At 45.6% G+C, this 27,243-nt stretch overlaps 2 protein-coding genes across 5 annotated transcripts in view; both read left to right on the forward strand.

The window, feature by feature from the left end:
- Positions 1 to 4,994, forward strand: part of ptk7b (protein tyrosine kinase 7b) — a 62,421-nt gene extending 57,427 nt beyond the window's left edge. The window contains exons 13-21 of the mRNA XM_076165443.1: positions 36 to 183; positions 276 to 403; positions 916 to 1,110; positions 1,463 to 1,624; positions 1,803 to 2,035; positions 2,141 to 2,221; positions 2,396 to 2,547; positions 2,661 to 2,839; positions 3,018 to 4,994. Of these exons, the coding sequence (XP_076021558.1) occupies positions 36 to 183; positions 276 to 403; positions 916 to 1,110; positions 1,463 to 1,624; positions 1,803 to 2,035; positions 2,141 to 2,221; positions 2,396 to 2,547; positions 2,661 to 2,839; positions 3,018 to 3,178 (1,439 nt within the window). The 3' untranslated portion in view covers positions 3,179 to 4,994. The remainder of the gene's footprint in view (positions 1 to 35; positions 184 to 275; positions 404 to 915; positions 1,111 to 1,462; positions 1,625 to 1,802; positions 2,036 to 2,140; positions 2,222 to 2,395; positions 2,548 to 2,660; positions 2,840 to 3,017) is intronic.
- A 1,224-nt stretch (positions 4,995 to 6,218) lies between these two features.
- On the forward strand, positions 6,219 to 26,836 carry srfb (serum response factor b). Of its 4 annotated transcripts, none has more exons than XM_076162574.1 (8): positions 6,219 to 7,333; positions 10,351 to 10,617; positions 20,452 to 20,683; positions 22,944 to 23,105; positions 23,310 to 23,411; positions 23,888 to 24,085; positions 24,216 to 24,292; positions 25,179 to 26,836. In XM_076162574.1, the coding sequence occupies exons 1-8, from the start codon at positions 6,683 to 6,685 to the stop codon at positions 25,272 to 25,274; spliced, it is 1,785 nt and encodes a 594-aa protein (XP_076018689.1). In that variant the 5' UTR covers positions 6,219 to 6,682; the 3' UTR covers positions 25,275 to 26,836. The 4 variants fall into 4 exon arrangements, with proteins under 4 accessions (XP_076018689.1, XP_076018681.1, XP_076018697.1 ...); XM_076162566.1 differs by having other exon boundaries at positions 6,220 to 7,333; positions 22,941 to 23,105; XM_076162582.1 differs by having other exon boundaries at positions 6,220 to 7,333; positions 22,941 to 23,105; positions 23,316 to 23,411.
- Positions 26,837 to 27,243: the final 407 nt, after the last annotated feature.

Below are 27,243 nucleotides of genomic sequence, written 5' to 3' on the forward strand. Positions count from 1 at the left end.
TACTCATTAACGTATACGCCTCTGCCTTTGTGTAGTCTACATCCGCTTTAAGGTGGCTCCAGAGGATACGACGGTGTACCAAGGTCACACGGCCGTCCTGCACTGTCAGGCCACAGGCGACCCCGAGCCTCACATCCACTGGATGGTCAAAGACAAAACGCTTGACCTCATTAAGAACAAGAGGTAAGAACGTTTTTGTTGACAGTTCTGTGGCGTTTTGAATTCTGGCCATCGGGACGTCCACCTTAACCCGTCTCTTCTCTCCTTTCTGCCAGGTTCCAGAAATTTCCCAATGGGTCCTTGGTGATTCACGACGTCACCACAGATGACACGGGCAGATACACATGTGTGGCCGGAAACAGCTGCAGCATCAAAGACCTTGGGGCGCAGCTGTATGTAGTGGGTGAGTTTATTAGATGCGCACACACACACACACACACACACACACAACACGTATTTAGACAGACTTCCTTTATGAAGAACAAAGGTGCACATAGTGGCTGGATGACGGCATTAATTAAACCATCACCCTTTGCCTGTCATCCATCTGGACAGTTTAATAACTCCGGGCACATCTGCGAGGCCAAAGCTGTCACCGAGGCGACGGGCTCGGGCAGACAGTAGATCTAATAAGGCTTCACACACTGTGACCTCTTGAGTGCTGAGTGAAGCTGAAAATAAGAGTTGCAGTCTTGTGAGCCGTATTAACTCATTTACAAAGTAAATAGCAGGATAATGTTCTGGGACCAATCAAAAAGTGGGGAAACTATTGAATCAAGCTTTGTCAGGAAAACTCTATATGTAGGTTGCTTTTGGTCTTTGCGGGCCAAAGTTGCAAATCACAGCAGGTCATCTATATCTTTGTTATTTTTACACGGTTTTAAGTAACCATAATGTTTTTTGTGTGCCTGACAGAGAAACCAGTGCACTACCACAATGAGGTCAAGGCTCCGTACAAGATGATCCAAACCATCGGCCTGTCAGTGGGAGCGGCTGTGGCCTACATTATTATAGTGCTGGGCCTCATGTTTTACTGCAAGAAAAGACGCAACGCCAAAAGGCTGCAGAAGGGCCACGAGGGAGAGGAGCCTGAGATGGAGTGTCTCAATGGTGCGTGCGTGTGTGCGTGTGTGTGTGTTTGTTTGATGAAGGAAAAAGTGTTAAAGTTCACAGTGATAATCTGCCGTTTCAGTGTGGGAGTTTGGTATGCTCTCAAATGTATGGCCCTTTGAAAGTTAAAGGTATTTGCTGCCATCTTGTGTTCATTCCGGGTGCTGCATGAAACATGTAGAACACCATCAGGTCAGACTGTATGGGCAGGTACAGATCATGCTTGATGGACCGTTCTGTGACTCGCCTTATAAACAAGCTTTAAAACTTCTTGACTGACACTATCCAGTCAATTATAACTGGAATAACTTGACCTTTGACTCTCTTGCCATGTGTGTTGGGCTTTCCTCAGGAGACGCAGTTCAGCAGAATGGCCACACCACCGCTGAGATTCAGGAGGAGGTGGCGCTCACAAACATTGGCACAATTGCGACATCTGAGAAACGTCATAGCCACGTCAACAACGACAAGCTCCACTTTCCCCGAGCAAACCTGCAAACCATCACGACTTTAGGTACAACTACAGGCTACCAGTAGTTCATTTAGCAATTGATTTTAACAAGTGGGAACAAATGCCAGATGTTGTGTTTTTATGTAACTCTCTGAGGCAGACGTATAACTTCCACATACTGAATCAAAGCACATTCATCATTTCTGTGTGTGTGTGTGTGTGTGTGTGATTGTGTATTCAGGGAAAGGGGAGTTTGGCGAAGTGCTGCTCTCCAAGGCGAAGGGGATCGAGGAAGGCGACGAGGAGACGGTGGTGCTGGTGAAGACTCTGCAGTCCCGAGACGAACAGCTTCAGCTGGATTTCCGCCGCGAGGCTGAAATGTTCGCCAAGATGAGTCACGCCAATGTCGTCCGCTTGTTGGGCCTGTGTAGGGAGGCGGAGCCCCACTACATGATCCTGGAGTACTACGACCTGGTAAACACACACACACACACACACACACACTCGCATAAAGAGGATGGGTGTGGTTATCATTTCTCACTGGATTTAATTCTCATGTCGCTGGTTTTGTCATTGCAGGGAGACCTAAAGCAGTTCCTGAAAATTTCCAAAAGCAAAGATGAGAAGATCAAATCTCATTCTATCAGCACCAAGACCAAAGTGAGTGTTAAAAGCTGCAACTGCAATTGGTTGTTCTTTAGGTGACATCATTTCTCCAAATCCCCTCAAGATGTTCCTTTCAACACGTGTACCCAAAGAAAATTCCTGTCGCTGATACACGCTGCTTTTCCTGTATGATTGATCCTCTCCCTCCCTCCCTCCCTCCCTCCTCAGGTTTCCATCTGTGTCCAGGTGGCTCATGGGATGGAGCATCTGTCCAATAACCGCTTTGTTCACAAAGACCTCGCTGCACGTAACTGCTTGATCAACAGGCAGCGGCGTGTGAAAGTGTCATCGCTCAGCCTCAGCAAAGATGTCTACAACAGGTGACTCAGAGAGGAATTACACACGTGACAAAACATTTTACACCCCCTAGTCAGCGCCGACGCATCTAATGTGCAATCAGCTGATATCGATTGTTTGTATTTCAACCACACAGTGAGTACTACCACTACAGGCAGGCATGGATCCCCCTGCGCTGGCTCCCAACGGAGTCTGTGTTCGAGGACGACTTCTCCACCAAGTCTGACGTGTGGGCCTTCGGAGTGTTTATGTGGGAAGTGTTCAGCCACGGGGAGATGCCCTATACCAAACTCAACGACGACGAGGTGCTGGAAGGTAAGTGTGAAGCTTTGGTGGCTCGTCGACGGTTAAGGGGGTTGCTATTTGAAGAGGAATGAGGTCATTGTTAGTGATGAAATATCTACTAAGAACTCAAGATGTAATATCATCTCAGCACGTTTGCATTATGGGGTCGTTAACCTGCTTTTCTCCTCTGGTCCTCTGTCCCCTCCAGGTCTGCAGGCAGTCAAGCTGAAGCTGCCCGTTCCAGACGGATGTCCTTCCAAAGTCTACAAGCTCATGGTCCGCTGCTGGGCCCCCAGCCTCAAAGAGCGCCCCTCTTTCACTGACATCGTCCACACCCTGGGGGAGCTGCCATCTGACAGCAAAGTCTGACGGCACCAGAATCCACATCAGAGGGGAACTTTTATCAACACCCCTCCCCCCTCCCAAAATAAAGACAGGAATGCTGGATTATTAGTCTCACACATTTCAGGGAAGAGGGTTGCGGAAAAGACTTTTTTTCTCTTTTTTTTTTAAATATGCATTTCAAAAAGCGTGTGCGTGTGTGGATAAGACTTTTACTGTATCGGTGGAAACACACACGTGTCTGTGTGAATGGCTTCTTGTGAGCAGTGCCAGGAGTGTACGTTTGCCTTAACCGCAGCACGGATGACTCTACCCTCACGTCCCAGTCTGTGGTTCCACTGTCACCCTGCCTGCCTGCAGCCCCGTCCCTCAGGGCTGATCTGTCCCAGAGACGCTTTCTTTCACGAAGCCCTACTACCCCAGTGCCTCCAAGCTCCCGTCTCTCACACACACACTCACCTGGACTGCTAAGCGCTGAGTAGAGATGTTAGATAAAGCTCAATCAGATTGATAGCAATTTTTCGCTCTGAAGCTTGTAAAAACCTATGAAATCTAGGATCGCTACTCTCCTCACTAGCTCCTCAGTGTTTTCCCATAAAATGCGGAAAATATTGAAGGGGAAATGGAAGGTTATGTGACTTCAGTGGAACATTGAAGAATCTGAAATGTTGTACCAACCACCTAGGAGTTTGCTGAGTAAGATGTTTCAAGTTTTGTGTGCGATTGTGCCTGCAGCAGCCTCCTGAGAGACTTACTCACTATGGCCAGCAGAGAGCACTGCGAGCAAGACCCACCACCTGTAGTAGAGTTCCAACATGATCCATTGTGTGTGTCACTGATCCATTCCTGTGATGCAAAGTATGATCAAAGAGGTAAAAACCATAGAAGTCCCAAGTAGTTTTCATGAAGGTTTGTGGTCTCGTCTGCATCATTTGTTGTGACGGAGAAACAAAGTTGTGTCGTGCGAACACTTCAGGAACAAAAACTATCCCGTTTTTAGCCAAGGAATACATGGAGTCGATGAGGCTGTGCCAGTGTGCGTTTGTATGTTTTTTCTATGAGTGTGCTTTGTTCTTTATATTAACTTTTGAGGTGCTTATTTGTCACTACCTGTGGGTGAGAATACCCCCGTATACCACATTAATATGTTCACGCATCTCAGTTGCAGGTATGCAGCTCTATCACTATTGTTAACCTGCAGCGTTGTTTCTTCAGAGGTCCAGTCACAGTTTCCCTCCTGTTGGGGTCCAGTTGTTTTTGTACAGTGCTGCAATGTGGACCATCTCACCGTGGCAACGTGTACATAATGTAGAAGCCATGCACTAACTCCACTTAAAACAATATCTGTCTTTTATCTCTATCATGTTGTGTAGAAGGACATGCAGGTGCCTGTTTATTTATGATGAAGGTCCTGTCTTTTTTTAACTGTTTATAATAGAAAAGGTACTTCTCTGAGGTAGTTAAGCTATGGATGCAGTCTCATAGTCCATCTTGCATGTGTTCAGTCTGGGTACTCGCTGAATCTGCTGACACAAACTACAAAGGAGGCCAGAGATGCGACTGCTGGTCACCAGTTCTCATTTAAGTGCCTGGTAAATGAAGGATTATCTTAACTGTTTCCCTCTTATTATTTTTTGTACTATCTAATCCAATGCAATGGCCTTTGTTATGAACTTGTTTTTATACATTGTTTTTATAGTGTAATATTGTTTCTATGAATTCTAGGCACTCACTCCTAGACCGCTTTTCTTTTTTTTATCTGCTTCAGCAAACGTTCACAATAATCACAGATATATACAAAAGTATACATGCTGCTGTCAATAAAGGTTCACAGTGTTTTTACCCAATGTGTTGTGATTTAATGGAGGGAAATGCATTTTGAAGAATACTCGGAAACTGTGGTATTGTGTGTTTTAACACCAGTCAACCTGTGGTGACTTTAAACACTCAATAAATGTTTACCGAGTTGCGTTGTGTTATCCAAGCCATGAAGACTATTGTTGTAAAAACATGGGTTGAGTTAAACTAGATTGGCATATGTGGAGTGTTTGCCATTAATGTAAAGTACACCATTTATATCTAATGGACGAAACCATGTAAAGTACCCTATGTTCCTAGTAAACAGCCATTGGTACATGCATTTAATCCCAGTAATTCTCCAATTCACCACTAGAGGGCGATGTAGACCTGATACTGACCGAAGAAGCTTGCCAAACAGTTTTATTTAATTATGATAAGAGTTGGAAATGACAACATAGCCTTTTATAGAGGTTTCCCATATGAATATGATTTCATGTTCTCTTGGACCAGTGACAATGTTCTATTTGGATCTTATTAATGTATCATGTAACTCTTCACACACTTCAACATGAGACTCCGAGGCTGGATAATGATATGTGCTGCTTACATAGTGGGAGCTCGTTGGGCTGCTGCAGTGGATGGATCAAGGTTGAATATATACAATCTGCACCACCACAGAGCTCATGCAACGTGTTGAATAAACCTTTTAATTGTGCATTTTGTATATTGATTGTTCTGTCATTGGGTTGATTTTATCTCTTCATGATATAATGAGGATAAGTTAATGAGTTCATTTAGTCCCCAAGTACTAATTACAGCTTTATCTCTATGGGCTAATAAATAAATAATATTTAAGATAAAGGAAAACGTGGGGAAAATACAATGCATTAACACACGACAAAAGTAAAATAAAATAATTTGTTAAATTTCATATAAGGTAACTACAAACTGAAATCCATGGCCACAATCACTTCCGGGGATCCAAGATTTTGAGAAAACATGATTTACAAATTCGAGATTAAGCAAGCTGGAGTTATAAAGTTGCATGTTTTGTTATTATGGTGCCTCTGGCTGTCCACAGTGACGTCGTGCGTAGCGCAACCATTTTGGTATTTATTCTAATGAGTGTAATGTATTGGCCAATCAGGGAGCTACTAAGATAACCTTCACCCAATCGACAAGCGACGCTGTGACTCACCAAATAAGGAGAGACAGCACCAAATAAGGAAGCGATGTATCTCTTTATAAGGAGGGAAGTAGTTCCTCGGTTGTAACGTTATTATTCCGCGGTCGTAAACTCTGTATTAAATTGCGGTAATATCTTGCGTTTATGAATAATAACTAGATAACTTTAACGTTAATGTCTCCGTGGAAGCGATTTTGTGGATAGGAGCGGCCTCACATCGACGTTGTTTTTGCATCACAGTTCGGACTATATGCAGCGGCGGAGCAACATAGATGTCGCTATTGGTATTTTCCTTTTTGAGAAAGTGCTCGGAGTTTTGGAAATAGAGGAGGAGGGTGAACCAAACTGCGCCGGGGTTGAAGGGTCTTGGGGGCAGCGTCACTTTCCAAAGTTTACCTCGGTAATTTCCGAGTCTCCAAACCATCAACTGACCCGGTTTGTTTACATTTTGTGGCCCAGGCGTGTATGCGTTTTATCAGTGACTTGCGAGACAACGCGCTACAGCTTTTTGGGCTGGTGTTTAGAGACTCGGTGCAGTAAATAGAATGTTACCAAGCCAGGCTGGATCGGCACCATCTGGAAACGGGTCAGCTTCAGGCAGGGGTACCGCGGGACACACTTCGGGGGTTCTTGGCAGCGGGATTCGTCCCGTTTTGGTCAGACCGGGGCAAGCTATACCGGTGTTCAGCGAGAGCGTCGCTGCCGCTGGGAGACAGGGGGACAGGGACGGAGTTGGGATGTTAGGGGCTAATGGACCGGGAGGTCCGAGAGGTCTGAGACCGGGGAACGGGTCCGGGGTGAGCCCCCTTCAGACGAGCGTCCAGGGAAGCATGGGAGGGCTAAACACTGGGGTTGGCATTCCTCACGGAGGCAGGTTCGACCCGGATAGAGAGAGCGGGCCTATGTGCAGCGGTTCGGATAATGACTCGGACTCCGGGGACGATGACGACCCAATGGGTTCGATCGGGGACAGTAGGAGAGGAGTGAAGCGGGAGAGAGGGGAGATGGAGGCTGGGGTAACGGGGCCGAAGGTGGCTAACCCTCCCGCTGGTTATGGCATGGTTCCCGGAGGGGTCGCCGGTGCAAAGCCGGGAAAGAAGACACGTGGGCGGGTAAAGATAAAGATGGAATTTATTGACAACAAGTTGAGACGATACACCACTTTCAGCAAGAGGAAGACGGGCATCATGAAGAAGGTGAGTTAGGTTTTTATTGTTGGAGCTACGCCTAGTTTAACAATATTTAATCTGTGTTGCCTATCAGCGTAATTACGCTCGAGTGCAGTGTGTTCATTCATTCATTCATTTATTCATTATTTATCGATGTATTCATTCATTCGTGGTCATTAATTCATCCAGGCTGAACTTTGGTAACCTGCACATAACACCACTGGGAATGTTCATCAGCAATCATCAGTTGTCTCAATAAAGAGATGAACTCATGCAGTTATTCTGCCTACTCTGATCATACAGCAGATCAGACTGATCCATTTGCTTCTTTAGAAATGAGAAATAAAAACATTTGTGGCACAAACTGACTCACCGGTTGTGAGGAAGCCAAAACTGTCATGACGGGCATTGGGCTCAAAATAGACTTGAGCAATTGACAATTCTATTTCTGAACATGCCCACCCCCAGTTCTATCACACACAGATTGTCAAAGAGACCTACAGATTTGTTCGTGCATGCATACATATCCATCCATGCGCCCTCCTATAGAGGCACGCATGGAACTCTTGGAGAATACTGTTGAGTTAGCATCACCAGTCCTCAATACGCAGGGCTGTTCCGTCTGTTACTGTAAACCAGGGCTTTGCTTGGCAGCCCGCAACCATGTGGCGGCGAGGAGCAGCCGGCCTGTAGGTGCCAACAGCTGACTAAACCCCAGGGACTCGGATCAGAGGACAGTCAAAGAGCAGTCAAACAGAAGGAGCCGGGGGACTGAGGGTGCACACATCAAGAGTACTGTACATTGTGTCAGCCGGGGTCCAGCTACAGCTTTATCCAGAGAGGATTCACTTTTCCTAGCGTAGCCTCGCACATCCTCAGTAGTGTTGATGAGCAGGACTGTGCCTGTGGACTTCTTCCAAGGCAGTAATCACCACTGTTGCCATCCTGCTGACACCAGTATCCAAGCCGTGCACGGGTGATGCAATGAATAAAGTGTTATGTGTCGTTCTCCACCAAAGCCAATTTGAAGGTGATTATGTGCCAATGAGGAAGCTGTCAGCTATTGACCAAAGGCACACCAGTTGCTTTGCTGTGGACATGAGTTATTATTCATCACAGCTTTAAATAAACACTTGTATTGTGTTGTGGTGTGCGAGCTCCCCGTTGCCTGTGTATTACTTTGAAGCTGTCTGTGCTGCGTTCATTGCTGGTTTTTTTGTATCCCAGACTGTTGTCGTGGAAACTGAGGTGTCTTTATGTAGGCTCTTGGCAACGTGAACACAGTTAGACACTCCGGGGACGGAGATTTTGAAAACGTTGCCCACACTATGTCAGCTATCAGAGCAATTGACAGGTGGGTGGAGTGGGAAGACTCATAGTAGAACGGTCTCACATTCTGCTCTCCACGAGGATGAGCCCTAGTTTGATGAAGAGCGAGGCCTCACCCTGTAGCAAACCCTTTTGCAGTCATTTTGTGTATTTAGAACCCCTTGTTCTAAAAAAAAATGTGTGTCAATGCACACACATACTCACTAACCTCAGCATGAAGTGTTGAGATGACTCAATACTTGTGCTTCCTTGTTTTAGCCTTGTTATTCTTCCACAGTAGGCTTATGTGAACACTGTCGGAGCTACTCTGAATTTATTGCCGTACCCTATAACAATAATAAGTCTTTATTCTATAGTGTTTTAAAATGCACAGCTACTGTATGTGTTAGAGTTTCAACAATCATTCAGTCATTTGATTCATGGCCTTTATTGTTATGTTTTTGTTTTATGGAGCAAATAATTGGGGTCTAAATTGATGTGCGTGGCGCCCTACTGCCGTGAATATGCATGAGAAAATCACTAGAGCTTGGAAACGTATCACAGCACCTTGTAAACCTGTTTGCATTCCCACCTAGCACACTTAAACATGACAAAGTAGAGCTTTTCACGTTGCGGATAGTCGCCACATATCAGGCGCCGTTGTTTGACTCCCAGCCCACCGCCGCACGTCTAATTAAAGTACATCGTATTGGAAGAGGATGAATGAGAGCTGTGGGGTTCATTACTGGCTCCTACGGGGACCCGTGGCCAATTGGATAGGTGATTTGTACAGCCAGCCACTGATTCCCCTCCTAACACACACCTAACTGAAGTTTGAAGTCTCCAGGAAGGCAGTGAGTGCAGCCCTGTAGTAATGACTGACCATCATTAGCCCGCCTGTGCTCTGCCATCATAAAAGAGACAATTAAACAGTCATTTTGAGATAGTGCACATCCCCATACAGACGATTGGCCGGATATGACCCATAATGACCGAGGTGTTGTGGTACGACAGAGCGGACCGGCATGAAGGCAGAGCTTTAGAGCGGCTCAATAAAACCCTCTGCATTTGAATGCGATTGGTCTCCACCTCCTCGCTCAGACAGATTAATGTGCTCCAGGTAACAATGGCTCCGTCTCAAAGCCGGCTGCGGCTGCGTTTCTGGACACCAAGGTTCGGGTAATCGCACCATTGTCAATCCGCCACAGAACTCGTGACTCATTGAGATGAAAAGGCTCTCTCAGAGTGAGCGCAGGCATTTGACTGTGTGTGTGTGTGTGCATAGGTTATGTTTGACACTGGTAATACAAGTTTGAATATATGTCATGTATCTGAATGAGAAGGTGGCACAGTGTGATCGTCCCTCTGAATGATGCCTCCTGTTCTTAATCAGGAAGGAGACTTTGCTCCCCGTCCAGTCCAGACCCCTGCTCCAATCACTTTCTCAGCCCTATCACTCCCTCTATTTTGGGAGCGTTATCTCATGTTATTTTAACTTCATTTTGTGCTATACGTCAGAGTTCACTGCGGGGGTAGTTTGAGTATGTTGTGTTGTCTCGGCTAGTTGGTTGTAGTTTATGACTTTGTTCTTTACGGATTCATTTTCAACTCCCCCATGGTCTCTCTGGACAAACATTTGGTGAACCGTATTTGCCTGATGTCTGAACTATATCTGTACAGACGGAGCCCAGGCTCTATGTATGATAATCAAGTCCTTGTGTCTTTTCCTTTGCTAGGCCTATGAACTCTCCACGCTGACAGGAACCCAGGTTCTACTGCTGGTGGCCAGTGAAACGGGTCACGTCTACACCTTCGCCACCCGCAAACTCCAGCCCATGATCACCAGTGAAACGGGCAAAGCCCTGATCCAAACGTGCCTCAATTCCCCGGACTCGCCACCTCGGTCCGACCCCTCCACAGACCAACGCATGAGCGCCACGGGATTCGAGGAGACGGACCTCACCTACCAGGTGTCTGAGTCGGAGAGCATGGGTGACACTAAGGTGAGAATCAAGAGAGTGGATAAGCTTTCCTGTGAGGGTGTTTGAGTTCCATTTTGCTGTAGTGAAACACATCTGAAGCAGGTGAACAGGCACACAAAACACTGGAGACAAGCTCTGTCTCCTTCCTGAAGACAGAAGCAAGGTCGCAGCTATGAATCACCAAATTCAATACGCTCATTTCTTTACCTCCCTCTATTGCCCACTTGCTCTGAGTTCAACAGCAGTGGCACTTGAGTTTAAGTCTCTTTAACTGTCTGCAAACCAGAATTGCAACGTGTAAAATAAAATAAAAAACAGATTAAACAGCACAGAGATTCACTAATGGATGTAGTGGGGAACCTTTCCAGAAAATGCCAGACAAGCGTAAGTGTAGAGCAAATGAATCAAACCTACAAGGAGCTGTGGAAAAACCCCTATGGCACTCCTGTTCAACTTTAGTTTTGAACTTTTGCCTGTTGAACAAGAAGCCCCTGGTTTGCTGCTCAAGGTCAGATAGTGAACATGAAGACGCTTGTAATCGAAATAGGGGAGGCAGTAGTCGAGTGGGTTGCCGGTTCGAGTCCCTGCCGAGGCAATAGTCGAGTGGGTTGCCGGTTCGAGTCCCTGCCGAGGTGCCCCTGAGCAAGGCACCAAACCCTCAATTGCTCCCCCCTCTGCGAAGGGTGGTAATGTAATGTAAGTCGCTTTGGATAAAAGCGTCTGCCAAATGATCGTAATGTAATGTAATGTAAATAAAAGTCTCAGTATTCCATAACAGCAGATTGAGAGGGAGTGAGAGAGAGAGAGAGAGCGAGAGAGCGAGCCATGCAACCTGTGGAATATTTCCTTTGTTTCTGCAGAAGAAGGGAACTGTCTTCACTTTACCTTTGTGACCTCTCGTCCAGGAAAGCCTCGTAACACTCCTCAAGATAAATCACAGCAGGTCTGGCTTGTGTTAGGAGGAGAAACACGCAGGCTGCTATATGAAGTACTTTAGTTCGGGGATAGAGCTGTGTTATGTTCACGGGAGAAACACTACGGCTACTGAAAATATACTTACTTTGATTTTTGAAACTAGTGGAATCTATTCAATCTAGCGTGTGTGTGTTTCATGCAAGGAGTTAATAAGGGGATGTTGTAGAAGGTAAACAGACTCTTCTGCCAAGGAGGTTGTGTTTATCAACCACGTCTGCGTGAGTGTGTCTGTGTGTGTGTTTGTTTGCTCGTAGAATATCTACAAATTGTATGAAAGGATTTGGACAAACTCATTTTGACCTGTTTCTGGATCTGAATCTACACTATAACAAAGTAGTTTTTTGTCAGTATTTCTGTCTGTGTCGTTGAAAGTAACACACACCAACCCATCATATCTGTGCCATGATAGACCAACAGTGGCTGCAGTGGCATCTGGATCAGGATAAGGATCTGGATTTGGCTGTCAGTGTGTGTGTGTGTGACGGGAGGCCGAACAAACGAAGGGGAAAACACGCAACAACCACTAATGTGTAGCAGAGAGGATGCTGCTGCATACAAGATGATGCTAAAGCATCTTTAGTAGTTGGATAGATCCATAAACACGTATTATAGCTCTTTCTTTCCCTTTGGGCCGTTATATTACTAAGACAATAGTTGTTTTCTTCTCCAGTCTTGGTGGAGGTATGAGCTCTACTTTGTCCCCCTCTAGTTGTGTTTGTGATGTTATTTCCCGGTCAGTCATTTAAATCTTGATGAAACGGTTTGTATACATTCTCATTGCCTGCGTCGGACTAATCACAAGAATGATGAAAGACAAATTAATGGTCGGCTGACTGGTTGTGGCTGCGGCCTCTGATCATCACTATAGACGGCGGCGGACTGTGCATCCTTTCTGTGTTGAACCTTTGCGGCTTTTGCACCGCGTAGACGTTGGCGTGAAGGTATAAATCCGTCAGCAGACACGCTCCACTGTCCTCACCTTTCACGTAATCACGCGCTGGAAGCCGCAAATTCCCTCCACTGTTTCCGCAGCTTAAGTACGCCCCTTTGAAGATGGACGCTCCTAAGACGGATTTGCCTGCGTGCTGTTTTGACGAGGCGCTTCGCTTACACGCACCCTGCGCCGTCAGGGATGGGTGCTCGACTTTGCATGTCAAGCCACTCTTGTGCCCGCCCGCGCCGCTCATTGATAAAAATTAGATTCTGCCTCTGTTGCCATATATGGTATGGTTTCCCTGCCTGCTCTCTTGGCTGAGGCCCCCACATTCCTTATAAGCTGCAGCTGTCTTTGGAGTCGTGTGATTGCTTTTTTTTCCCCCCACTCATTTAGTGATACGGAGGGAGGTATGGATGCAGATACGAGTGGGAGCTGCGGCGGTGGCGGCGTGTGACAATACACATTTAACAGAGCGGGTGGAATGGAAACATTTGGGCGATGCTTTATGTTCATGCGACGTCCTGTTCAGTGGCTGCCTGACCTTTGCCCTCTCTGTGTAGATGTTAGTGTGGGAGAACCGACATGGGCTCAGAGTCTGCTGCACACAGGAGGACAGGCTGGAAACTGTCCCTGTGTGATCCATGTCTGGATCAGCGGTGTTGTGGTTAGGACATGGCAGGTGGTTTTTGGAATCCTCGATTTCTGGGGGATTCTTTGTGTGCAGTTGGAGTCTTGGCCGCGGCCGTTGCTTGGATCTCTGAGGCGTCTGCACACCATTCATCAGGAGAGAAGTGTGTCATACATACAGTCCCTGCTAGTCTAAACATTTGATGGGTTCAGATGGGTGGTGGCGGGAGCGGAGGACAAGTCGGAGGTGCAGGAGAGAGATGAGCCGAGGTGCTGTGGAGCAGATATGATTTGGTAGCAGAGGAACGCTCACAAATCATGTGATAGTAGAAATCCAGTTTCTGAAATCATCATGCATCCTGCTGCACTCTTGCAAAGCAAAAATAAACTCAAGGACAAAATCTTCATACACAATCTTTTGTTGATGTTTCTGGGTATTTCTCCATCCATCCTGCAGATGTCAAACAAACGGTATTGTGACATATTTGTATCAGTGCTGCAGGGGAGTTTGAGGGCATGAAATGTCCACATGTTTAATAAAGTAAGAGGAAAGATAACTATGGTGTCGGTTCAGTCAAATACTTAATTTCTTTTTGACGTTACTCATTGTGGTCTGGCAGAGTTATGCATGGGCTATCATTGAATACCATGGCTACTCTGACAATATTACCACATTTCTGATAAATTATCCACATAATTAGGTTCTAAATTAACCTACAATGATAGAATATGCAGGATCATGTAGGGGTGGAATTAATGAATTTCAATATCAGGCGATATATTGTTTGTTTGTTTTCTTTATTAGCCAGTCATTAGTTTAGCCTATAAAGATGGTTTACCAAGGGTACATGGATAAGAGGTGTTATGACATGTGTGTGGTCCTAGTTAAATAAATCAATAACATCAAACCAAATGTCTGAAATGCCTTATTTTGGCTACAAATCATAATGGAATTCAATTCACTTTACTGCAAATCCTCCTCTCCAACTTTATTACTTGATTAATGTCAAAATCAAATCATCAATTTCCTGTTTATAGCCCCGTATTGATAAGCAGATCAATAGTATCAGCTGTAGGACCTTGCTTCATTGTATATCTAGATGGAGAGTTTATATAGAGTTTGCCGAGGTCACTAAACTCGTATAGTCGAAAGGAATCGTAAATGTGTACATTGTCTCATCCAAACAGGTGCAACTGGAGAGTCAGGTCAAGAACATTCTGTACATTCCCACACAGTCCAGAGAAGAAGGTCTAACGAGCTAAAATAGATGAAAACCCGTGTGTGTGTGTGTCTGTGTGTGTATGGGAGCTCCGCAGCCACACAGGCCTTTTTAATATTTTTAACAATTTGTTTGGTTAATGAGATAAAAGAGTTTGAAAAGAAGGTGAGTGTCAGTCCGGTGTACATGTGTCGGGCTTAATGAGTACTTTTAGTGCGAGTTCAGACTTGAATATTACGAAAATGGAGCTGAGTGAGTCTGGCAGTGTGAGGCTATGATAACACCAGACTGTCTGGACGCTCCATTTTATGTCAACACTCAAGAGGTTCACTGGGAGGAATCAGTGTACGTATACAAGAGGGCCCAGTTACCATTTATTCACTCTCCATAGCAACACGGAGATGAAACATTAAAATTGAGGCGCGTGGATCACTTCTCATCACGTCGAAAAGTCTCTCTCTCTCTCTCTCTCTCTCTCTCTCTCTCTCTTTTTTTCTCTCTCTCTTTTTTTCTGTTCTTCCCTCCCTTCACTTGAAAATACATGTCGAAGGCAGCAAGTTCAAGACTGCAGGCTAATAAAGCATTCTGGGACATGAAGCAAATCAGACTGATGGCAACATCTCTGAAGGGAAAAGTGGCCAAGGAAGTAAATCTCAAAGTTTGACATCACCAAACCAAAAGGTCAAAGCTGTGCCATCTTTGTCTTTCACAAACACTCGTAGGATTGTTTACAAACTGTTGAAAGCAGTTTAAAGTTCAGTTTAAATGCCTTTTTTTTGGGTGCCGTTATTTTTGGAAGGTGATGGCAAACCGATGGACGGATGGGATGGAGCACCTCTCCCCCTCACGTTTGCTCTCTCTTCCTCCATCTCCATGCGTTGCCATTGCCTCTATAATTATGGTGAAGGTTTATTTGCTCCTGCGACTCGTTAGCAAGAGGTCACATTTCTCTTGCATGTCGGCGAGCAACTCCGACTCTGCAATGCTGAGCATCAACCAACCATGTTTGTTTTCCACCCTTTTCCAACAACGATGGGAATAACGATTCATAATTTGAACCCCTTTTTATCCAGCTCCCCTTTAATGATTGGATTTATTTGAACAGAATCCCCGCTGTTTAAGTTCATGAGGTCTACTTTAACTGTAGCACCTTTCTTTTGTCCTCTGTGTTTCTGCTGTGGCAAGGTCAGCTGTCTGAAGTGCCTGGTGACAAGAAAGAATCACTGAGATAATGGAAAGTTAATTTGCTCAGATATGTGCTCTTATCACAAGGCTGCTCCCCCCTCGAACACCATACGAGAAAGAGAGAGAGAGAGAATCTGAAGTCGGAGGGGAGAGATGTGTGGCGGCTCTGTCGAAGGGGGAGGGAAGTAACATTATGTCACCCCCCCCCCCCTTATTTTACAGCAGCAACTGGACAGGTCAGCCGCCATTGGCTGCACCTCCTCCACTTGGGCTGCCTTGCCTTTTTTAGCAGTCCCAAATGGAGCCGCAAATTCCATGTTGCTGGCAGGGTGACAGGCTGGGAGACGGGAGCCAGCAAATGGGAGATTAGAAGAGAGGTCCAGCCACCAGTGGGCCGCACAATGGGCAGCTCTGGACCGGCCTGCCAGTTGTCACCTTCAGTTTGGAATGATTAATCCCCTGTATAGGGAATCATTTGTGCCCTCTTTTGAACAATTCCTTCATTTCCTAATCCTTCATAAAGAGGTTTTATAACTATAAGGCACGCAGAGAGTTATTTTCTACTTATTCTACTTATTCTTATCCAATAGCAGAATTATTGAATTTTGATAGAATTTTGATAGAATGTGAAATATATCCAACCTAAGTAGCCTTTGTTCTTGTGAGCGTAAAACATATCCCTCATGTCTCTTGTGGCTGGAATATATTGAATTCTCCCTCCTGGTGCTTCTTTATACAGTTTATCCACAGCTACTATAGGAGGAGCTGAAGGTGTCATGTTTGAGTGTCTGAAGGTTCTTCTCTCGTTTAATGGATTAAGCAAATGTCATTACAGGTACTTGCCCAGGGGTTCACCACATTTTTCGAAGCACTTCTGCATTCCATTTTTTTAAACCGTAAATCCAGGCTGTTAGCTCATTATATTAAGTGGTGTGCTTCTCCAGGTCAGTGTTCGCTATGAGTCATACTCTATCCCCCTATTGTCTGTCAAGCTGATACAAATCAGGTTTCATATTGTACAGCTCAATATGTTATTCTGTAGGTAGGAACATAAGTTGGTGAGGGGGTGGTGGAGTCGCTTTCCATTTGGCCAAGCAGAAGGCCTGTCGCATGTCACAAGCTGCGAGGTTAACAGTGATCCTCCGACCCTGTGCAGCAGTTGTAACTAACATATAGCTTAGACAATAACTGAATGAAGCGGGAAAACGTCAAGAAGCAGGAAGTGGACAGAGCGTGAGGAGGAAATGATTGTACCACATCAGAGGGACACGTCTCTCGTCTCACTCTTGCACTGAGGGAATGCTTTACACCGCCGCGGCCTCTTGTTTACCAAGAGCTGCCGTGACACTGAACTAAAAGCCAACTGTGTTTATAGAATAGTCAGTTGAACAGGAGACATGCGGAGGTGGTCAAACAAAGCAATACATCAGCCGATGGGTCGTTATGTGGGTCACAGAGATTGTGTGAGTTTAACGAGACGGCAAGTCATGGACAGACTCATTGGAGAATGGAGTGTCCTTCACTGACTCCACTCTTCCTCATGCAGCGGCCCAAGGAGGTGATGTTTGTGGGGGGGGAGTTCAATTCAGCCACTAATCTGTAGCTGTGCATTATGCTGATTCAGCAGCATGTCAGTAATTTAGACATACCTAATGGAAATGGATCCAGCTAATCTTATTTATTTTTCTTTCTTTTGTATCATTAGTGCATGACACCTTTTTGTTTAGACTCGTTCAGCCTTGGTGGAGGTGTGTGCTCTAATAAGCGCCCCTCTACTGTCCATTGTTGGAAATATCACGGCCCTGCGTCTCTGCTCTGTTCAAGGACTAACGGTGAGAGCTGCTCGCACTCGGATGGCGGCTGTCGCTCCACGTGGCTTCCAGCCGCTCCAGCTGGCGTGGAAGGGGTTAATTCCCCTCCGGTGGTGCTCAGGTTTCCCTCCAGCTGTCTGTACCCTCAGCTGTTTGTACTCTCACCCCTATCCTGTCCCTGTCCCCTGTACAGAACCCCATACAGCCCTGTTTTTCGTCAGCCCGACACGCGTGCATACACACGCTTACACTCACACGCTTACACTCACACACGTTTTTTTTGTTCCCTCCATGGCTAATTAGTGCTACTTACTGCTACACTGCCATGACGCTGGTGCTTCTGTTGGCTTTTCTTGACATACCTGCGCCAAATAGAACTTGGCTTGGCTTCTGCTGGTATGTCAAACATGTTACACCGCCATCAGTGTGTTGCTAGGTGACGTCTATTTGTCGTGGTAGAGTTGAGAAATGAAGCCTATAATGTAGCAGTAAGGTGGTTTAACCTAAAATCACGAGTTGACCGCTTAAAATTGGAATGGAAACAAGTTATGCCAACGCTTGAATTTAGTAAGTGGATTAAGTTCAACCATCTTACCCCTCTTATTCTGTGATATTGTGATAATTAACGTCACAAAATCCTCAAATGTGTCTTTGCCTCTCATGAACCCCAACCCTAAAATGAGCCATCGGCTACGTGTGTGTGGTGAAGTCATGTTCTACTTACACAATTCAGCTAAAGATTAATCATGTCAATGTTACCTGCACTGTTGATAACAGAGCTGAGGGAAGTCACCACAGGCCCTTGTTCCAGTATTTCGTCAGACAAATCAATCTACACAATTGTCTTTTTCCAAAGCTTTTGGTACTCACTTGTCCTGTTTCTTTCTGTCTAGTATAGCTGTAACTTCGCCAATATTTGAGGGATTTTCCATATTTTTTTTAGTATGTCCTAAGCAAATTCAGATGGCCTGTCAGTGGACACCCTGCTTGAGCTGGGTTGCCATGTGATCATGTTTGAGCTGACCGTGGCGTCATAAAGACGTGCTCAAGTTATTGTGAATTGTTATTTTGTCGCGAGTGTACTTGTGAGTCCTCTCTATGCCCCTCCCCCTTCAGCCTTCCAGCTGCTGTTTAACTAAAGAGGTAAAGGACCTTGGACTAGCACAGAGTTGGATCTGAGCTGCAGAGGAACTGTGTGAATGCTCAGCACTGTGTAGCTGTTGTGGTATTCCATCCGTGTATTGCTTCAGAGCAGCTTGTTTCGTGGTTTGCACATAGTGACGCTCAAAAGACTAAACAGCTGCACCTTTGATGTCATTTTGTCAATCCCCCCGTGTTTAAACTCGCTAATATAGAAGGCGTTTCAGTGTTGTAACTGTGATCCTTCCTCTGTTTACATAGGAGTGCATGTTGTAAGGCCTTATCAGTGCAGACTCTGCTGGATCCTCTATCTCTCACCCATGTAATCAGTCACATATAAAAACCAATAATGGCGTTCCACAGGTTGACAAAGAGAGGTTGGCGTGGGTATTACACACTGACGCTGGATTCTTTTATTTGCCTTGTTTCTCTATGTGGCAGATTTGCCTCAGGTACTTTATTGCCCTGTAGCACTTTATTGCCGAGACGACGCTCACGCCCATTCCGCCACTTACAAAACACTAAACCATTGATTCTACTTTGTCAGATTACAAAGCTCTCCACATAATGTATCTGTTAAGGGTGGATTGATGTTTCTTTTTTTGCCTAAGCAGATTCACCACATTTGGTCACAGTAGAGTTATTCATTCATGAGGTGCGGCACTTTTTGAAATAAAGCCACACCAAATTGTGGCACTCAAATCAATTTTAGCAAAACATTAAGGAATACTAAAAAAAAAACTTTTGTCCAGTATAATCCAGACAACCGACATAAATGTTTGACATCCGACCGAAATGACACAACATATGTTTTTGGAAAATAATGTAAATGGCAGTAATGGGCGTGGCCTACAGAAAAGTGTTGGAACCGGTTGAACCAACACAATTTTCTCCGAAACCAGTTGAAACTGACAAAAGCACTTGGCAGTCTGAATTCCATTTCCAACAGAACTGACACTTTGCTTTTCATTTTCAATATCACATATTTTATATAATGAAACAAACGAAAATTTTCTTGGACAAAATTATTCACACCCCTTAGAAGTGATGACTGAATAATTGGATTGTGGTGCCAAGCAGAAAAGCTTCTCTCAATGGTATCACAGGTAATAAATGGTATCTTTAATCACCTGGTGTCAAATCCACAGATAGTGTTGACGTACCCTGTGGTGCGTGTTTGTTTTTCTTTTCATGATCTTATTGCAGTTGGAATGAGTGGGTTTAGATCTACGGTCCTAACGCCTACCCTCCTCTTTACAGGCCGCCCACTCGTGAAAACTTCCTGTTCTTTTGTTCAGTGGCCGCTCACATTAGTGTATCTGTGCTACCTCTGCCTCTACATTTGTCTATCTGTTGAGAAGTTAGATGTTTCAAAGGCAGAAGCGATCAAACGGCGGCTGTGTGATTTATAGATCTCTCTCTCTGACGTGAGAAGGTATGGAGCAGGATATTCGGCGAGAGAACGATTCCAACATTCCGTGTCGACTATCAAAGTGTTTCTGTCCGGCTTTTCTGCTACTCATTGCTCTTCCTCGCTGAATAATGGAGTGGGACGTGATCCCTGCTGTGCTCTGTATTCTTCATGTGAATGCAATTACAGAAGGGTCCCAGCCTATTATTCTACGTTGTTTATGTCATTTGCTATGAATCTATTAAGACCAATCCTGGTTCTTGTCCACCATCCCAATCATTGTGTGAACATACTGCAAGTAATAAGACCCCCCTCCCTCCTCTTCTTCCTTTTCCTCCTCAGTCTGCTGTGCTTTCAGCTGCTCAGAGAGGAAAGGTCCTATTAATGGTGTTGTTTTAGGTGGCTTGCTTTTGTAGTTGCAGCATTCAGTGCATTTTATTACATCGGTGCAGAAATGTTGAAGCCTAATTTTGAAATACTAGCAACATCCAACACACTCATAAAATGGCCATCAGCGTCCTCACTGCATCTCCTGCCTCTCCCCTACAGGACACACTGAAGCCAGCGTTCACCGTGGCCAGCCTGCCCGGCACCACGAGCAGCACCCAGTCCACCACCTCCACCACGATGCAGGTGAGCAGCGGACCCTCGTTTCCCATCACCAACTACCTGGCGCCCGTTTCGGCCAGCGGCGGCGTCAGCGCCAACGGCACCATCCTTAAGACGCCCGGCGGTTCTACGAGCGTCATGCAGCTGCCCAGCGGCTTCACTTTCATGCCAGGTATGTGGAGGACATCACCCCAAATCATCCAAAGCTCTATTACGCCCACCTATCGCTTTATTTTTGGGGGCGAGTTCATCCTAAGAATCGAGAACAGACACTGTATTATGTTAATGCTGCCAGTTTTGTCCGTGAGCTGATTAGAATTTGAATGGCGCCGTGGCCACGACCTCCGCTATCTCCTCGGGGCTGTCATATCTGCGTCTCCAAGCTGTTTACATCACACAACAACCCCTTCATAGGCAGTCATCAACATTCAGCGCCCTTGGGTTAACAAAGCCGGCGGTATACAGAAAAAGCCAGGTCTATGGGCGACTGGCCCTGCCTTTGATTGTCACTTGGGGAGAGGAATAATTAGGCGGGAGGGACACAATAGAGCTGGCAGAGAAGGCTGACGTACACGGCCCCGTAATTAGTCATGAATATTCAATGAAGGGATCGGTGGCTTGTGCTGGAAATATAATTGAAGCGTACCTTGTGGAGCCAGAGCTTTGTGACAGAGTGGTCCTGAACCAGACGTGACCCTTTAGTAGTGGGGGGGGGGGAGGGGGAGGCCTTAGTAAACAGACACGCATCTCACCAACTGAATGGTTCTGATTTGGGGATCTTTAATTTGTCTCTAAATTGGCTCTCCCTGCAATTATTTATGTAGGTGTTTTGTGTGTTTGAGTTTGAGGTGCAGGGTTGTTTGCAGTACCAGGCTCTGCTACCACTACTATGAAGCTCTGCAGTGTGTGTGTTTCCTCAGTAGTGGCAGTAATGTCAGTAGTTGGTTGTTGGGAGCCTGTTGGTCCTCCACAGGTGACACACACTGCTCACTAATGGGCCCTCTGTGTTACTTTGACTGACAGCTGAAGGACAGCCAAGGAGCATCTATTTTCCTCTCACTGTGTTTCTCCTCCTGTCCTCCTCCCATACTCGCGTGTTCTGGCTCTCTCTCGCTCACGCTCTCTCTCTCCCTCTCTCTCTCTCTCTCTCCCTCTCCACCACCACCTGTCTGGCACATAACAGCAGTGCCAGGTGGAACAGCACACCCTCCCACACTAAAACCTCCCCTGTTGACAGCTTGAAAGGGCCTGCCCACCATAATGCAGCAACTGTCTACGGAGCATATGACCAAATGTGAGGGTGTAACTCAGGAGTCACGTTCCAGAATGAAGAAACACAGGGATCGGTATATAAAACCATGGAAAATCACAAGTCAGGCTGCATTACGTTTTTGGTGACTTTCTCACCAATGATATTGTTAGGGCCTTTTTTTCTAGCATGTTATGGTATGTCATAGTGTTTTATCAAAAAGGTAAAACAAGAAGCACACAATACAAGGATAGAAGATGTGTTTGCCAGACGGCACCTGTATCTGTCCTGACATACTGGGTTACAGGGGTGCCCCATTTTACAGCCCACTGCAAGCTCATGTTGCCCCTAGAGGACCTTGACTTTAGGTTTCCTGTGAGTTTCCGTCACATATGACTAATCTGACTCTGTGTTTAATTACACCTTACGCCTGTGTTCTCGATTCTGATCGGTTGAAAAAGGGGGCCGATAGAGACAATACCAACTGGCTGACGTCAGAATCAGTCCAAAAAATGTTTATATTTAGGGTTTCAAACAGCCAATCAAATCCGTAGAGCCGTCAGGAATCTGAGGATGATGTTCAGATTCAACAACTGTAAACTAGAAGTGCTGTTTGAGTGTTACATTACTCTACAGCCTCATAGTGACTGAACTGCTATAAAGGCTGTTCAATATTTGTTAAAAGAAGTTTCATATGTATCCAGGAATCTTTGCTTTGATGGATCATGTATAATGAGTATGGACTTTCTGACTGCTGGCCTGTTTAGCACACACACACACACACACACACACACACACACACACACACACACACACACACACACACACACACACACACACACACACACACCTGATTTGGCCCCCTCAGACTTTGATCTCGTCCCAACCATGATTTAAGGGGCTGTGTAGCTGGAACCAGTTTCCAGCTCTGATGATGTCATCCCTCTCGCATTTTTTGGCATAAGTTGGAAGGAGGTCATGTCAAAAAATATAAAATAACAACAACTCTGGTTTAAATCTTGTTACGCTTGGCTCAGAACTTCTCAATCCATCCTCGTAATAAAAATACCGACCCACCAAAGGCCGTTGACTAAGTGTGATATTTCTTTCACCTATACCTCATTTGCTTTTAGCCTCTTGTTAAAATGAAAATGTGTGTGTGTGTGTGTTGCCTCTCCAGCAGGCACTCCTCTCCCCCCCGGCACCCCCACCATTCCTCTGAGCCAGCTGCAGCAGCACTCTCTGGCCCTGCAGGGGCAGCATGGCCAGGCTCTGGCTGCTGCCCCACAGCCACAGCAGGGACAGCAGGCCGTCTTCCGCTTCCCCGCCGCTGTCTCCCTCACAGGTGACCTCCTCGCTCTGCCTCAGTCTGTGCCCCTCCCCCCCCTCCCCCCCTGCCTGCACGCTAAAGCTCTCACTTGTACTTTGATTACTGCTGCTACTTCTGTCACTCTCCTCCCCGCTACCTCTTCTGGCACTGCTCGTACCTCGATGGGGTTGTCTGATCACTTTAGCGTCTCTTGTGTGCTCTGTCTCGCTTTCTCTCCAGGAGCAGGGGTTCCTCAGCAGCTCCAGGCCATCCAGGTCCACCAGAACACCGGCTCCAACAGCGACAGCAGCCCAGAGAACTGCCACACCTCCAACTCCACTGGTAGGTCAGACGAACCTGCACCGTCTACTGCAGGCTGGAGTCAAGTGGGCTCCATACCTACATGTCCTAACTCAATCAGCCAGCTTTGTTAGTGATCCAGATGCTTCACCCTATAATCAAACCTTCAGTTACTTGAGGAAGTGTTGTTGGTTATTCGGCCTTAAGTAGAATTTAGAATGCAGGACTTGTAGAGGAGTATGTTAACATGGCAGTATTACTACTTATACTGAACTAAAGGATACAGATGGATTGAGCCGTCTCCTGGGATGGTGCGTTCATGTGCAGTCTCCCAGGCCTGACCGCCATAAATATATTCCAAACTTGTGGGAAACTTTACTTCACTGCAGTGAATTTCGAGCTGGCAGCGGTGTCCCTCTTACTGACATCCAGCGCCATCTGCTGGACAGTTTGTGTAAACACACACTGAAAGAAAGACTATCAAGCCTCTAACTCTGCCGCACCCTCCTTCCTTCCAGCCACAGTGAGTCTCCCAGCAACCATCGTCACCTCGTCAATGCCGACGTCTGTGACCGGTCACATGATGTACCCGAGTCCCCACACAGTGATGTACGCCTCCACGCCCACGCTGACTGACGGCGGGCTGGCCGTGCTCAACGCCTTCTCCCAGGGGACGTCGGCCATGCAGGTGTCCCACGCACAAGGCCAAGATACAGGTGAGGTGCCGGTCCACAGGCTGGTGGATGACACGCCTTACCAGTAATCATAAGAGACTCTTCAGATGCCGGGCCGGTTGCTCCTCTGTCTTCAAGGCGTGTGTGTCTGTGTGTGTGTCTGTGTTTGTAGGTGCGGTCCCTCAGGTGTTCCTGACGGCACCTCCCGGCACGGTGCAGATTCCCGTCTCAGCGGTGCAGCTTCACCCAGTACGGCAAGATCTGCATTTCACAAGTGAAACTCTCATATTCCCTCTGCATCCAGCATGTCACCTGAGCGCACGAATGCACCCTAACCCAGCACAGAGAGGCTCCCAGCCCGGGCCTGCTGCTTCCGTGTGGGAATGATCAGCTGCTTCACCTGTGACTTCACACACTCGACGCACGAAGCACGGAGATAAGAGACACGGCTCGAGTGTTTTACCGTGTTACAGCGTACAGTAAAGCAGGATGTTTGACAGATAAAGTGTGTATTAAAGATGACAGTAAAGGCAAATAAAGATTCCAGGTTTGATCAAATTCACTTTGAAGTTAAAACATTGCAATAACTAGACATGAATACAGAAATCAAACCCAGCCTGTAAAGCCTTTATGTACTGCACCTGCTAACACACAGTATTTGCTGATACCTACGTTCTATAGTGTCTGGGTGTTTATGAATGGCTTGGTGTATCAGTGGGGTTGTGTGTAGCAGTGCATGAATCAGGCCTGAATGCTTCCACCTTAGAAGTTTTGCTCTCGAAAGAGGGAAAGATGAAAGTCAGAGTAGAAGTTAGGAGAGTGGGAAGGAAAGACGGTTTTCATTTTGTCTCTTCAGTTTTGGAAGATTGTGGGGAATAAAAATCAAAAACCCTTCAAAGCCGGAGACACAAAGTGTGGGGTGAAAACCGTGTGTCTTGATGTGTCGTGTGGCGTTTGGGGGAAAAACAGCAGGATTCTTGTAATTAGACAATCTTTGATAACCCGACTGAGTGATTCCATAATGAGCTCTTATGTTCAGTAGTATAATCACCCTGTGTGCTGACGTGACTGCTTGTGATTGGCTGATGGACGCCTCTCGCGACGGGCGCTGACCCAAAGTGTGTTTGTGTTTCAGATGGTGATTGGTCAACAATCGAGCGGCAGCAGCAGTAACCTGACAGAGCTACAGTTGGTCAACATGGACGCAGCACAGATTTCAAAGAGTGAATGACAGACGGCTGCTGACACACACACACACACACACACAGATTGACTGACTGACATCTCTATTTATTGATGCCTTCCCACTGAAATTCACGTCACGCTTCTGAATGTGGCTTTTGAGTTCATATTTACACACAACCAGGGGCGTCGGTGTGGCTCACCCTTGTTTTGTTATATATATATATATAAATATATCTATATATTCACAAATGCATAGGAATTTCACTACATCCTATTTTCTATGCCGTTTAGATGGTGTTATTTTTGTGTGTGTGCGCGTGTGTTTTCTTGAAAAATTGTAAAATGACTTATGCACACACATACTGCAGGTGCCACAGCTTCACACCAGCCAAAGACATTCATTTGTCTGAATGTTCCAGTGTGAGTTCACGTGTACAGGTGTATGTTTGCATGTGTGCAGACGTGGGGGTTTGTAAATTGGAGGGCGGGGGAGGCGGGAAAAAAAAGCATATCGACATTTGAAATGTACATAATCTTTTTTTATTGAAACCTTGTATTTTCAGGCTCAGTTTAGTTTGTGCGATGGCATGTAGTTGTTTTTTACGTAGTGGTTTTTTGTATGTACATGACAAATGATTTGCATAACAGATAGATTTACACATACTATATATGTAAATTAATTTAATATACCAACATGATTTACTGTTCTACTAGTGGGCGTTTTCACTACAAGATGGAGAAAGAATGCTGGATGTTTTTCTACATTTTTTTTGTGACATTCAAATCTAAAAAGCTGGGCAATGAAAAGGACAAATTTGATTCAGTGTTACTGTTTTTGTTTTGTTTTTTGCCGAAAACACGAATTTCAGTGTTTAGTGTAGAAATGCCAGTATGGGTTTAGACGACAGGACAATCGGAGGCTCACATCACACAAGCAATTTCTGAGTTTGCACACGAGAATTGACACTTAACAATTCTAAAACCTTTACAAAAAAAACGCGTGCCCACTGTGCAATTGTGTGTTTATGTAATTATTCATAGGAAATTAAGTACCTGGTCTTTGTACTTCATGATATTACAACTGCCACTTTCATGTTTGTTACCTACAGAATCAAGTGGAGGGAGTTTTCATTACATTAAGAAAAGAACTCTTGATATATTTAGCATTGGACCTTCAGTGCAAATGGACCCGCTGTTTCGTCTCTTTGTTGAATTCCAGTTAACTGCCCAACCACCGACTCAGAACTGAAGATACTTTACTTACGAGTGAATAAGTGGAGAACCATCCATCACCAGAACTAAATGGCAAGTTCATTTGCGTTGAACTCTTGACTGCTAAATATCCAAATGACTTCATAAACTCAATGTGTAATAGAAGTGATCCATTGCAAATCTGCGCTCTGATATGAACCGTTCTCGTGTGATGGGACTGTTGCTCTCCGTCTTTGGGTTAAACGCTCGGCCCTGTAAAGGTACAGCCACTTCATCAATAACTTTGTATTATAAGGTTCTATCTGGCATTTTGGTTGAGGCTTGATTGTCTCAAACTTGGGTCAATGAAGAACGCTTTGTGTTCTTGCAGGGTTATTTTTGTATTTTCAAAATTTACGAGTTTAAAGTTTTCAAAACTTTAAAGCCCTGTATCTCAAAACTTGGGCTCAGATAGAACCTTTGTAATACTAAGGTCACAAAATTGAATGCGTCTTTAATTTGACGGCCCTGGCTGACTGCAATCTCACTTTGTACCTCAGTGATCATGTTAGGAATGACACATGTTGGACTGAGCGCCTTCTTTCTGCACCATAGTGCCTCTTTTCAATGATTTCTCAAACACTGTAAAGAAAAAAATCTAGGGTTTGCTAAACTCACATGACTTTGGACCTATCGTAAGATCTTCTGCTCTGACCGCAGATTAGATACCTAATTGCTGCAGAATTAGTGGGATGCCTGCGCAGGACAGACCTGAAGCCAAAGAGAATGTGACACATAATGCACCCATGCTGGATAATGGTGCT

Source organism: Genypterus blacodes, unplaced genomic scaffold (genome assembly GCF_046128005.1).
Source record: "Genypterus blacodes isolate CSIRO-AG114 ecotype Tasmania unplaced genomic scaffold, CSIRO-AGI_Gbla_v1 ptg000012l_1, whole genome shotgun sequence".
Lineage (NCBI taxonomy): Eukaryota > Metazoa > Chordata > Actinopteri > Ophidiiformes > Ophidiidae > Genypterus > Genypterus blacodes.